This window comes from Artemia franciscana, chromosome 4 (genome assembly GCF_032884065.1).
Source record: "Artemia franciscana chromosome 4, ASM3288406v1, whole genome shotgun sequence".
Lineage (NCBI taxonomy): Eukaryota > Metazoa > Arthropoda > Branchiopoda > Anostraca > Artemiidae > Artemia > Artemia franciscana.
The window spans coordinates 23136981-23151742 of NC_088866.1; the positions used below are offsets into that span (position 1 = coordinate 23136981).

Consider the following 14762-nt stretch of genomic DNA (forward strand, 5'->3'; position numbering starts at 1 on the left):
TTAAAAATAAAAGGGGACCAAGGATTGACCCTTGGGGAACTCCGACTTGTCCATCCAAAGAGATCAGTTCAGATCTCGTAGTATCAGCATCAACATACTGGCTTCTCTCAGACAGAAATGACATGATCAGGTTATTAGCAGGTCCTCGAATACCGCAATTCTCAAGCTTTCTCCGTAAAATCTTATGACAGATTGTATCGAATGCCTTTTTTATGTCAATAAATATAGATGCTGGAATTTCACCTCGATCAAGAGCATCATGAATATATTGCGTGACCGCTAGGATAGCTTATTCCGTTGAATGGCTTTTCCGAAAACCGAACTGTGACTTACTAAAGTATTTGTGTTTATCTAGGAAATTATTTACTCTCTTGTAAATGCATCATTCAATAACTTTCTCAAACGCGGAAAGGATTGAAATAGGTCTATAATTAGATGGGTCTTTAGGGTCTCCTCCTTTGTGCAGAACAATAACACGTGCAGATTTCAAACATGATGGGAACTTCCCGCTCCTGAAACAAATATTCACAATATGCACAAGGAGGTCAGCTACATTAGCAATAATTAGTTTTAACAGTCGGGTAGATGAACCGTCTATCCCTTCAGCTCCACCAGGTTTTAGAAGATTAACTATGTTTATCAGCTCTTCTTTTGAAGTCGGCGTTAAAAATAGCGAAGACAAAGAAGATGGAGGTAGGTAATCTTCAAACTTATTTCTTTGTTCGGAATTATTAGCAGCTAAAGACTCCTTTACCGTACGTACACCAACATTGGCAAAATGCTTATTAAACACATTTGCTATACCAGGTCTATCAGACACCAGTTCAGGACCATGATTTATAGATTCAGGAAATTTAGACATTTTTTTCTTTCCAATAATTCCATGGATAATCTCCCAAGATTTTTTGGGGGAACCCGAAGCTTCTGCAAAAAGTTTCGTATAATGTGACGCTTTTGCTGCACGGATCACTTTAGTTAAATTATTTTTATATAATCTGAATTTTTCCTTGTTATCTTCACTTGGGTTCTCTATTCGGATTTTATAAAGTTGATTTTTTATTTTAATTGATCGGACAATCCCTTTAGAGATCCAAGGTTTTCTTGGCTCTTGGCGTCTGGATTTACTTGTTTTCGCAGGACACGCACGATCAAAAGCCTTTTCAAATTCTTGTATAAAATAATTAGTTGCTTGATCAACACCCTGATTATCCAAACACGGACTACGGTTAATATTATTTAATTGGTTTCTAAGAGATTCAATCGATTCTCCATCAAGCTTTCGAGTTTTCCGTTCAGGATGTTCTACTTTTGGCTTATGAAGTGTAACTTCTGAAAGGATTAAAAAATGATCAGAATCATCATAAATAATCACATCACATGTTTTCAGATCCAGGTTGGTGAATAGGTTATCAATTAAAGACGCGGTAGTGTCTGTGACGCGAGTAGGGATACGGCATGCAGGAAGCATTCCAGTACTAAGGAATGAAGAAATAAATTCATTTGCTAAGCTAGAATTATTTTGAGCTTGTTTGAGTTTAGACGGAGCAAGGAGGTCGATGTTAAAATCCCCCATAAATAGTAGTTTTTTATACCGACTTAGCATGGAAGATAACAGTTTATCAAGAGAATCCAAAAATTTGGCTGGTGACCCACAAGGCGGTCTATATAACACACAGCAAAGCAGAGTTTCACTCTTAGTTCCAATTTCCACAAGGATAAATTCAAAAAGCATTTCTTCATAAAGGTTATCAAAATCCGTAATAATTTTAGTTGCCAGTTCATGTTTAACAAACATACTAATACCACCGTGTTTCCGTGTTTCTCTTTTCTTAAATAAATGTTTATACCCATCTATACGAGCGAGGGGGGCAGACGACTCAGAAAGGAATGTCTCACAAGCCCCAAAAATATCAACTCCGTGATTAGCAAGGAACAACGACAATTGGTCAAGGCTTTTTAACAATCCCCTACAGTTAAGGGAAGCGATTCTTAAACTTCCAGGCGTAGGTCGGTATTTAGGGACTTTTTCCGGTAACAAATAATTATTTTCAGGGAGGTTATCAATAAAAAAATCACGATCATCTTTACTATGGATTCCCAGCTTTGAAAAATGCTTTGCAAGATCCAGGGGACTTTTTTGGAGACGGAGTAGTTTTTTAGCGGTATTTCCCAACTCATTTAAATTACTAAATATAATGACTTACCAGAGAATCCGGGGGTTTGAATCTGGATGGATGGTTACTTACACGAGACTGTGTACCAAACAGAAAGACATGTGATGACACTGAAGAATAAGAACCAGGACAGAAACGGAACTTGATTATTTCTACTACTACTACTAGGTCTAGAAAAAAGCACAAAGAACGTTCAACAGAAACACCCATCACAGTGTTTAACTCAGTGCGTTTACTTCAATTCAACAGCTTTTGTTATCCTTTAAGATACAGCAACATCATCGTATGCAATCCATTGATCATTGCTAGCATTTCTCACTTCCAACTTTAAAGACGAACCATTTTGCTTAAGTCGAACGAATGCAAAAGACTTCGACTCGCGTATTTCTTTTGTTTTTGCCAGTAACAGGTTTCTTCGCGCGTTGAGTTCAGGAGGCAGGTCAGTGCATATCCGCATGCCCGATCCTTTTAGTTTCCCAACAGATTTTAGTACAGTTTGAACCTCACATTCATTCAGGCACGAGAACATAACAGGCGGTGCTGCCTTTTTGGTGGAATTCGATGCACGAACAGACACATTGTCGAACCTTTGTTTAATTCGGAATAGCCTTGTTATCTTGGGGCTGTTTTCGAGACCAAGGTTATTTTTCATGACTTCTTCGAAATTAGCTTGTAGAGTTTCGCCATGTTTTTCTTTCGTTAGTCCGTGTAATATCAGGTTCAGCCTCCGATCTCGTACTTCTAGCTCCAAAAGTCTCTGGTTGGTCGAGTCAGTCGCTTTTATTTGAACATCTAGTGTAGATTGAAGCGCAGCGATTATTGTGTCCTTTTCTTCAATCTCAGACTTCAGTTTTACGATTTCCGATTTTAGCTGATTGAATTGCGACGCAATTTCCGCAGATAACTGATCTTTTGTTGCTGTCTGACTCACTGAGATTGCAGATAGCCTGGAATCAAGTTTAGCGACGGCCTCCTTCAAAATCTTTTCCACGAATGCCTCTGTTACCACCATTCTTGCTATAATAGCTGTTGAATTTGCTTAGAATGACATGAAACGAGACTTACTCGCAAGGGGGATGAAGCGATGAAGAATGCATATTCATCCTCATCGTCCCGCATTTAGTACGCAAGATGGCAGATACGGTCAGTGTCGACAATTTATTTTGTTTATCAGTCTTCACCTCTTTTAAAGTGCTGAAAAGACGTTCTGCAACAACATTCGAAAAAGGCAGCAAAAAGAAAAAGTAAATAACCTGCCTTAGATTTATAAACCTTTGTCGACCACTTGGGGTAACAATGGAAAAAACGAATCTACAATATTCTACCTTCGGAATATCAACAGAGCTTTGTTCACGCCATTCCGAGTAAATGGCAGCTCTAGAACATGAAGGAGGAAAATACTTAACTGGAAGTGGTGCAAGACTAGAAAGATTGAGCTTAGCAGCATTTGAAGGCTCTACAAGACTGGACATCTCATACAAATCATCATCAATTACGAGCCCGGTTTTGATCTTTGCAACAGCTTCCTTGTAAAATTCTCTTGCTGTGAGGTATACCTTCATCTCTTTATTATGGTCCACCTTAGGGTCACGCTCTACAAGCTCTGAAATAGCGAGCTGGCCATTCAGTCCAAGATAAATATTTTGGATAGCAACATATTAATTGTCATCATTTACATCAACATCTAGTGGATTCTTCAAACCATTTACATACTCTACGTCAAGAAAGTTCTTGGAGGGAGTTACAACAAGTATTTTTGTTTTAAATTTAAATGTATGGAAAAGGGGGGACTGTGATTGGAAAAGAGCATTGAAGTCAGCCAACATGGCCAAACTATAGGACAAGAATATCATCATTATTCTCATAAAAGGGTTTTTCAAGCCACCAAGTTCTAAATCGTTTCCATGCGTAGGATCATCAAGCACAGCCTCAGTAAATTATAATGTCAGAGCAGATCATTGCTCAAGAATGCTTTTGACGCAGCTTTGTACAGATAACCATTTAGTTTGTCCAGAGGACAATATATAGTGACTGTCATTTTCTAAGAAGTCTTGGTAAGCTTTCAATGAGTTCACTCGTTTTGCACATTGACTAAAGTGGATATGAATGGTTCTGAAGTTTCGCTAAATGGCGCTGTTCGCAGTCACACCTACTACGTTCAATTAAAGAAAAAAATCCGGCGAAAAACCGCCTAAATTCAGTAGAAAATCGGAATTTCGGTAGGCTTGAAATTTATTCGGTAGAAAGGTCCGAAATCGGTAGATCTACCGATAAATCAGCAGAAGTGGAAACACTGCATTTGTGAGACATAAACAATGCTTCAACTCTCGACTTTAAGCTTCGAGGACAAGTCTTAAAAATTCTGGGAGTTTTCGGGGACAAGTCTTGAAGATTTTGGGAATTTTTGAGGGAAAAATAAAATGGAATTTCGTTGCGAAAATCTGGGAGCCAAAATTGTTTTTAGCGTTGTTTTCTTGGCTCAAGAAGGGCTTTGATTAGCGTTGTAAGTCAAGCCTTTTACAGAGTATGTTATAGAGCCATAGCATGGGATTGGAATCTATAGCTGATATTGCGGCAAAAGCTTCAAATTTATTTTCAAACAAAAAAAAATGGCTGAATGACTCTCAGGAACTCTATTGGCTTAGGTCTTACATTACCTTTGTTGCTTTATTCTGTTAGCTCGAAAACGAGACCTTTGTGTCACTTATTTTCAGAAAGAAAACAAAAACAAAGTATAAAAACAATAATCAAACAGCTCGTGGTAACGAACTGTAAGTAAGGAGCAACTTGGCTCCATAGTAATCGAAACTCTCAAAGAATCTAATCAAAATAAGCAGCGTATAATGCTAATTCCAAATATATAAGCTTTATCAAGTATAGTGTTACCCATGAAAAGTTACGAGGCCTGGAAAATTTTCCTGTTTTTTAAAATAGGAGGAAAACCCCTTAAAATCTACAGAATTTTAATGAAAATCACGCCATTGTATTCAGCATACCAGAGAACCCAGCTGTAGAAGTTTTTAAGCTCCTGAATAAAAAAACGGTGGAATTTTGATATTTTTGCCAGAAGAAGATCTGGTGCGTGTTTATTTTTTTTATATATATGTGTGTTATTCCCATGGATAAACGCACTGAAATAATGGTCCTTAAACATCGGGAGAGGTTGCATTTGAACAGAAGTTAAAGTTCTAATTCACTTGTAAAAAGATCAAAAAGATTGGAGGGCATCTGTGCCCCCTCCTACGTCCATTTTTTCCAAAAGCTATCTGATCAAAATTTTGAGACAACCATTTTGTTCAGAGCAGTTGAGAAATCAAGTGACTATGTCTTTACGTGTAAAATGACACCCCTGAGTCCATGGGGAGAGACTAGTATAATATGAAATCTACCAATTTTTTACGTCTAGTATTTATTATTGGGAAGTATATAGACATTTTCGGGGTGGGGGAGGATGTGCGTGGGGTGGATTTCTATAGGGAGTATTTCCTTTTGAAAGGAAACTCCCGGGGGATTAATTTTCAGGGGCAATGTTACAATGGGGTGTGATTTGACAAAATTATGAAATTCTTTTTAATTGTCTTTGTTAACGATTCTTTCTTTGTTGAAATTATTTTTTGAAAAAAAAACTGTAATTGTCTTACATTCTCTTTTCCAAATCTTTTATGCGGAGTTGTTCCGGGGGCTTTATTCGGGTCTATTTCCTCCGTGTTTTGATTGTGGGAAAATAATTTCCACGGAAGAGGGCATTTCTGGTGTGATCAAGAGATCGATTAGACATTAAAACATGAAGTCTTATCGAAATGAAAGAGCGCTAAGCAGAATTTTCAGGCTGAATCATCCACAAGCAATTTTTTGGGAAAGAGGATTTTCAGCGAGGTTAGTGATGTTGGGACTATCTGGAAGGATTTGACGGTGGGGGGGGGCTGAACTTTAAGTTGGATGAAATTTCCACAGGTGTTTTCCTTGAGGGGGGTGTAGGTGGTATATTTCATAGAGGACGAACCAGATTTACAAACATTATTTGAAAAACGGTCAGAAATTAAATTAAAAAATACACATATTTTTTAACTGAATATAAGGAGAAAAATTAAAAGTAAAAACAAACATAAATTATTCCAAATAAGAAGGGTTGCCGCCTCTTCAATACCTTGCTCTTTACGCTAAAGTTTGGCTGTTTGTCTCAATTTCTTAAGAGTGGTTGCGGCTACTGAGACACGGGACCGTTTAATTAAAAGCTTTTTTAAAGTGCTAACAGCTTTAACGTAAATAGTAAAATATTGAGAAGGGAGCGACCATTCACAGGAAGAATAAATAGCCTATGTCAAAGTTAATATGCAAGTTTCCTTTTAATTTTTTACGTACGGGAAGTGAAATTCGAAATTGGTCGAAAAACGTTCAGAAATTAAATAATTGAACAAGTTTTTTTTACTGAAGTTAAGGAGCAACATAAAACTTAAAACTAACAGAAATTGCTCCGTAAATGAAAGAAATTGTTCCCTCCTCAACGCCTAGGTCTTTAAGCTTGATGATGGTTTGACCATCGAACACTAGTTGAATATCCTTAACTCACTTCACTGAGTAGAGTTAGCGCATAGTCACCAAACAATGTTGGGAATTTGTTTTCGGATTTAACTATTTTTGACAAAGTAGTCTAGGGCAATTAAAAAAGACTTAATTTGAGTTTATATAGGAATTATTCGTGATAGCCCGATAATTGCTTTACTGACATGTAAGCTTACTTTCGACTTTCAAACCTTATCCGACGCATGAAGGGTTGTTCGGACCTCGTCCTCTGAAATTCAAGGTATTTATCGCTACCTAAAGAAATTAATTTTTAATTAAAGATGGCAGTTTTTGACAATTAGTATTTGCATAAGACAATTTTAACAGCTTATTTGTTTCTAAACAAAAATGGGAAAGAAGCAACATCAAAAGGACAAACTGTGAGAATCATAGATGACATCTTTCTTTAAAAATAATCAGATAAAATTTTTCAATGAAGTTGCTGCTCAAAGAAGAATATATTACTTCATTTGCCTAGTAATATTTCCAAAAGCCTAGGCAACTCATTGCTGTTTTTACCCTTGCAAATTCCATTTCAAGCCTTTGAACTCACAATTGTTGGGTACGCATTGCCCAGGGGTATCTTACTTACATTTATTTTTCCTAAATGCATTTCAATTTACTCCCTAGAGATCAAATGTATGCCTTTACTTACCCCTTTAATGGTCAAATACAGGGTCTAAACTATATATCAAGGTAAAAAAAAAAAAAAAAGGTAAAGGATACGGCATTAGACTTTACAGTCCCTACCGGCGGTGCTGATCTCCGTTTCTTGGCCCTTCAGCCAGGAAGTGCAATGGGGGGTTGGGGGCCAACCATCCTGTGCTTTCGCACACCCTTCCTGTTTACCTTCCCCAGATTTCTCCAGGTACCCTAGGGTCTGCTTCTAAAGAGCTAAAGTTGCCAAATTTGAATGTTTTATAACAATTCTTGTTTCTACAGTCAAAAAATTGTTTCACATGTTAGGCCTATGCCAAGTGTACTGAGATGCCAAGTTTTAGGTCAAAAGAAGACCTATTAAACAGATATATATCAGGTTTAATGTTTGCATAGCAGTTGTAACTTAATGAAGCTTAGATTTTGCTTCATATAAGAATTTTATTTTTGTAGTTGGCTATTAGACATAAAACAAGAAGCTACAGTCTAAAAACATCTTTTAAAGAAATGTTCCATTAGAATACTCAATTTTTTTTGAAAAATTGCCAAACTGATTACCCTAAAAAGTTATGGAAGTAATGTTATATTTAGAGGCAGGTATTTGCATGATAAATTTCCATGAAATTGTGATGCTTTCTCAAATGAAAGCATGCCAAGAACAATTTTTTACCTGAAATCCTCTGCAAAGAAATTTTCCTTAGGGAATTTTAGTTAGAACAGAATTGTTTGGGGGAATTTTCCTGGTGTAGGAGGTATTTTAAGTAAGAAGAACTTTCTATAGAGAAATTTTTAGTGAGGGAAGGAATTCCCATGGAGAGTGTCAGATTTCCAGGTATTATTTAAAAACAATCAGAAATATAATTTTATGACCCTGAAGCTTTTTTCGTCTGTGTTGACTCAAAAGGGAACCTGAAAGAGACAAATATTAAATATTAGTTTTATGCTAAAGAACAATTGTTTTCAAATGATTTGAAACTTACTTACATGATCCTGAAGCTTTTTTCATCAGTGTTGACTCAAAAGGGAACCTGAAAGAGAAAAATATTAAATATTAGTCATATGCTTAAGATCAATTGTTTTCATATAATTCATAAATTACTTACTTGATCCTGAAACTTTTGTCTTCCATGTTGACTTAAAAGGGAACCTGAAAGAGACAAATATCAAATATTAGTCATATGCTAAAGAACAATTGTATTCAAATGATTTAAAACTTACTTACATGATCCTGAAGCTTTTGTCTCCCATGTTGACTCAAAAGGGTACCTGAAAGAGACAAATATTAAATATTAGTCATATGCTAAAGAACAATTGTTTTCAAATAATTCATAAATTACTTACTTGATCCTGAAACTTTTGTCTTCCATGTTGACTTAAAAGGGAACCTGAAAGAGACAAATATTAAATATTAGTCATATGCTAAAGAACAATTGTATTCAAATGATTTGAAATTTACTTACATGATCCTGAAGCCTTTGTCTTCCATGTTGACTCAAAAGGGAACCTAAAAGAGACAAATATTAAATATTAGTCATATGCTAAAGAACAATTGTTTTCAAATAATTCATAAATTACTTACTTGATCCTGAAACTTTTGTCTTCCATGTTGACTTAAAAGGGAACCTGAAAGAGACAAATATTAAATATTAGTCATATGCTAAAGAACAATTGTATTCAAATGATTTGAAACTTACTTACATGATCCTGAAGCTTTTTTCATCAGTGTTGACTCAAAAGGGAACCTGAAAGAGAAAAATATTAAATATTAGTCATATGCTTAAGATCAATTGTTTTCATATAATTCATAAATTACTTACTTGATCCTGAAACTTTTGTCTTCCATGTTGACTTAAAAGGGAACCTGAAAGAGACAAATATCAAATATTAGTCATATGCTAAAGAACAATTGTATTCAAATGATTTAAAACTTACTTACATGATCCTGAAGCTTTTTTCATCCATGTTGACTCAAAAGGGAACCTGAAAGAGACAAATATTAAATATTAGTCATATGCTAAAGAACAATTGTTTTCAAATAATTCATAAATTACTTACTTGATCCTGAAACTTTTGTCTTCCATGTTGACTTAAAAGGGAACCTGAAAGAGACAAATATTAAATATTAGTCATATGCTAAAGAACAATTGTATTCAAATGATTTTAAACTTACTTACATGATCCTGAAGCTTTTTTCTTCCATGTTGACTCAAAAGGGTACCTGAAAGAGACAAATATTAAATATTAGTTTTATGCTAAAGAACAATTGTTTTCAAATGATTTGAAACTTACTTACATGATCCTGAAGCTTTTTTCATCAGTGTTGACTCAAAAGGGAACCTGAAAGAGAAAAATATTAAATATTAGTCATATGCTTAAGATCAATTGTTTTCATATAATTCATAAATTACTTACTTGATCCTGAAACTTTTGTCTTCCATGTTGACTTAAAAGGGAACCTGAAAGAGACAAATATCAAATATTAGTCATATGCTAAAGAACAATTGTATTCAAATGATTTAAAACTTACTTACATGATCCTGAAGCTTTTTTCATCCATGTTGACTCAAAAGGGTACCTGAAAGAGACAAATATTAAATATTAGTCATATGCTAAAGAACAATTGTTTTCAAATAATTCATAAATTACTTACTTGATCCTGAAACTTTTGTCTTCCATGTTGACTTAAAAGGGAACCTGAAAGAGACAAATATTAAATATTAGTCATATGCTAAAGAACAATTGTATTCAAATGATTTTAAACTTACTTACATGATCCTGAAGCTTTTTTCATCCATGTTGACTCAAAAGGGTACCTGAAAGAGACAAATATTAAATATTAGTCATATGCTAAAGAACAATTGTTTTCAAATAATTCATAAATTACTTACTTGATCCTGAAACTTTTGTCTTCCATGTTGACTTAAAAGGGAACCTGAAAGAGACAAATATTAAATATTAGTCATATGCTAAAGAACAATTGTATTCAAATGATTTGAAACTTACTTACATGATCCTGAAGCTTTTTTCATCAGTGTTGACTCAAAAGGGAACCTGAAAGAGAAAAATATTAAATATTAGTCATATGCTTAAGATCAATTGTTTTCATATAATTCATAAATTACTTACTTGATCCTGAAACTTTTGTCTTCCATGTTGACTTAAAAGGGAACCTGAAAGAGACAAATATCAAATATTAGTCATATGCTAAAGAACAATTGTATTCAAATGATTTAAAACTTACTTACATGATCCTGAAGCTTTTTTCATCCATGTTGACTCAAAAGGGTACCTGAAAGAGACAAATATTAAATATTAGTCATATGCTAAAGAACAATTGTTTTCAAATAATTCATAAATTACTTACTTGATCCTGAAACTTTTGTCTTCCATGTTGACTTAAAAGGGAACCTGAAAGAGACAAATATTAAATATTAGTCATATGCTAAAGAACAATTGTATTCAAATGATTTTAAACTTACTTACATGATCCTGAAGCTTTTTTCATCCATGTTGACTCAAAAGGGTACCTGAAAGAGACAAATATTAAATATTAGTCATATGCTAAAGAACAATTGTATTCAAATGATTTAAAACTTACATGATCCTGAAGCTTTTGTCTTCCATGTTGACTCAAAAGGGTACCTGAAAGAGACAAATATTAGTCATATGCTAAAGAATGATTGTTTTCAAATAATTCATAAATTACTTCCTTGATCCTGAAACTTTTGTCTTCCATGTTGACTTAAAAGGGAACCTGAAAGAGACAAATATTAAATATCAGTCACATGCTAAAGAACAATTGTATTCAAATGATTTAAAACTTACTTACATGATCCTGAAGCTTTTCTCATCCGTGTTGACTCAAAAGGGTACCTGAAAGAGACAAATATTAAATATTAGTCATATACTAAAGAGCAATTGTGTTCAAATGATTTAAAGCTTACTTACATGATCCTGAAGCTTTTTTCTTCCATCTTGACTCAAAAGGGAGCCTTAAAGAAACAAATATTAAATATTAGTCATATGCTTAAGAACAATTGTTTTCAAATGATTTAAAACTAACTTACATGATCCTGAAGCTTTTGTCTTCCATGTTGACTCAAAAGGGAACCAGAAAGGGACAAATATTAAATATTAGTCATATGCTAAAGAACAATTGTATTCAAATGATTTAAAACTTACTTACAAGATCCTGAAGCTTTTCTCTTCCATGTTGACTCAAAAGGGAACCTGAAAGAGACAAATATTAAATATTAGTTTTATGCTAAAGAACAATTGTTTTCAAGTGATTTGAAACTTACTTACATGATCTTGAAGCTTTTTTCATCCGTGGTGGCTCAAAAGGGAACGTGAAAGAGACAAATACTAAATATTAGTTTTGTGCTAAAGAACAACTGTTTTTGAATGATTTGAAACTTACTTACATGATCCTGAAGTTTTTTTCATCCATGTTGACTCAAAAGGGTACCTGAAAGAGACAAATATTAAATATTAGTCATATGCTAAAGAACAATTGTATTCAAATGATTTAAAACTTACATGTTCCTGAAGCTTTTGTCTTCCATGTTGACTCAAAAGGGTACCTGAAAGAGACAAATATTAGTCATATGCTAAAGAATGATTGTTTTCAAATAATTCATAAATTACTTCCTTGATCCTGAAACTTTTGTCTTCCATGTTGACTTAAAAGGGAACCTGAAAGAGACAAATATTAAATATTAGTCATATGCTTAAAAACAATTGTTTTCAAAGGATTTAAAACTAACTTACATGATCCTGAAGCTTTTGTCTTCCATGTTGACTCAAAAGGGAACCGGAAAGGGACAAATATTAAATATTAGTCATATGCTAAAGAACAATTGTATTCAAATGATTTAAAACTTACTTACAAGATCCTGAAGCTTTTCTCTTCCATGTTGACTCAAAAGGGAACCTGAAAGAGACAAATATTAAATATTAGTTTTATGCTAAAGAACAATTGTTTTCAAGTGATTTGAAACTTACTTACATGATCTTGAAGCTTTTTTCATCCGTGGTGGCTCAAAAGGGAACCTGAAAGAGACAAATACTAAATATTAGTTTTGTGCTAAAGAACAATTGTTTTTGAATGATTTGAAACTTACTTACATGATCCTGAAGCTTTTTTCATCCGTGTGACCCAATATGGAACCTGAAAGAGACAAATATTAAATATTAGTTTTATGCTAAAGAACAATTGTTTTCAAATGATTTGAAACTTACTTACATGATCTTGAAGCTTTTTTCATCCGTGTTGACTCAAAAGGGAACCTGAAAGAGACAAATACTAAATATTAGTTTTATGCTAAAGTACAATTATTTTCAAATTATTTTAAACTTACTTACATGATCCTGAAGTTTTTTCATCTGTGTTGACTCAAAAGGGAACCTGAAAGAGACAAATATTAAATATTAGTTTTATGCTGAAGAACAATTGTTTTCAAATGATTTGAAACTTACTTACATGATCCTGAAGCTTTTTTCATCCGTGTTGACTCAAAAGGGAACCTGAAAGAGACAAATACTAAATATTAGTTTTATGCTAAAGAACAATTGTTTTCAAATGATTTGAAACTTACTTACATGATCCTGAAGCTTTTTTCATTCGTGTTGACTCAAAAGGGAACCTGAAAGAGACAAATACTAAATATTAGTTTTATGCTAAAGAACAATTGTTTTCAAATTATTTGAAACTTACTTACATGATCCTGAAGATTTTTTCATCCGTGTTGACTCAAAAGGGAACCTGAAAGAGACAAATACTAAATATTAGTTTTACGCTAAAGAACAATTGTTTTCAAATTATTTGAAACTTGCTCACATGATCTTGAAGCTTTTTTCATCCGTGTTGACTCAAAAGGGAACCTGATAGAGACAAATACTAAATATTAGTTTTATGCTAAAGAACAATTGTTTTCAAATGATTTGAAACTTACTTACATGATCCTGAAGCTTTTTTTCATCCGTGTTGACTCAAAAGGGAACCTGAAAGAGACAAATATTAAATATTAGTTTTATGCTAAAGAACAATTGTTTTCAAATGATTTGAAACTTACTTACATGATCCTGAAGCTTTCTTCATCCGTGTTGACTCAAAAGGGAACCTGAAAGAGACAAATACTAAATATTAGTTTTATGCTAAAGAACAATTGTTTTCAAATGATCTGAAACTTACTTACATGATCCTGAAGCTTTTTTCATTCGTGTTGACTCAAAAGGGAACCTGAAAGAGACAAATACTAAATATTAGTTTTATGCTAAAGAACAATTGTTTTCAAATTATTTGAAACTTGCTCAAATGATCTTGAAGCTTTTTTCATCCGTGTTGACTCAAAAGGGAACCTGATAGAGACAAATACTAAATATTAGTTTTATGCTAAAGAACAATTGTTTTCAAATTATTTGAAACTTACTTACATGATCCTGAAGCTTTTTTCATCCGTGTTGACTCAAAAGGGAACCTGAAAGAGACAAATAGTAAATATTAGTTTTATGCTAAAGAACAATTGTTTTCAAATTATTTGAAACTTACATGATCCTGAAGCTTTTTTCATCCGTGTTGACTCAAAAGGGAACCTGAAAGAGACAAATATTAAATATTGGTTTTATGCTAAAGAACAATTGTTTTCAAATGATTTGAAACTTACTTACATGATCCTGAAGCTTTTTTCATCCGTGTTGACTCAAAAGGGAACGTGAAAGAGACAAATACTAAATATTAGTTTTATGCTAAAGAATAATTGTTTTCAAATGGTTTGAAACTTACTTACATGATCCTGAAGCTTTTTTCATTCGTGTTGACTCAAAAGGGAACCTGAAAGAGACAAATACTAAATATTAGTTTTATGCTAAAGAACAATTGTTTTCAAATGATTTGAAACTTACTTACATGATCCTGAAGCTTTTTTCATTCGTGTTGACTCAAAAGGGAACCTGAAAGAGACAAATATTAAATATTAGTTTTATGCTAAAGAACAATTGTTTTCAAATGATTTGAAACTTACTTACATGATCCTGAAGCTTTTTTTATCCGTGTTGACTCAAAAGGGAACCTGAAGAGACAAATATTAAATATTAGTTTTATGCTAAAGAACAATTGTTTTCATGTGATTTGAAACTTACTTACATGATCTTGAAGCTTTTTTCATCCGTGGTGACTCAAAAGGGAACCTGAAAGAGACTAATACTAAATATTAGTTTTATGCTAAAGAACAATTGTTTTCGAATGATTTGAAACTTACTTACATGATCCTGAAGCTTTTTTCATCCGTGTTGACTCAATATGGAACCTGAAAGAGACAAATATTAAATATTAGTTTTATGCTAAAGAACAATTGTTTACAAATGATT

At 33.4% G+C, this 14762-nt stretch overlaps 1 protein-coding gene across 3 annotated transcripts in view; it reads left to right on the top strand.

The window, feature by feature from the left end:
* The first annotated feature begins 7014 nt into the window (after nucleotides 1-7014).
* Nucleotides 7015-14762, top strand: part of LOC136026169 (RING-type E3 ubiquitin-protein ligase PPIL2-like) — a 90467-nt gene continuing 82719 nt past the window's right edge. For all 3 annotated transcript variants that reach the window (XR_010617223.1, XM_065702486.1, XM_065702487.1), the window contains exon 1: nucleotides 7015-7117. Coding sequence is in view for 2 of the 3 variants with exons in the window: in XM_065702486.1 (XP_065558558.1) it covers nucleotides 7086-7117 (32 nt within the window). In the remaining variant the exon portion in view is untranslated. The remainder of the gene's footprint in view (nucleotides 7118-14762) is intronic.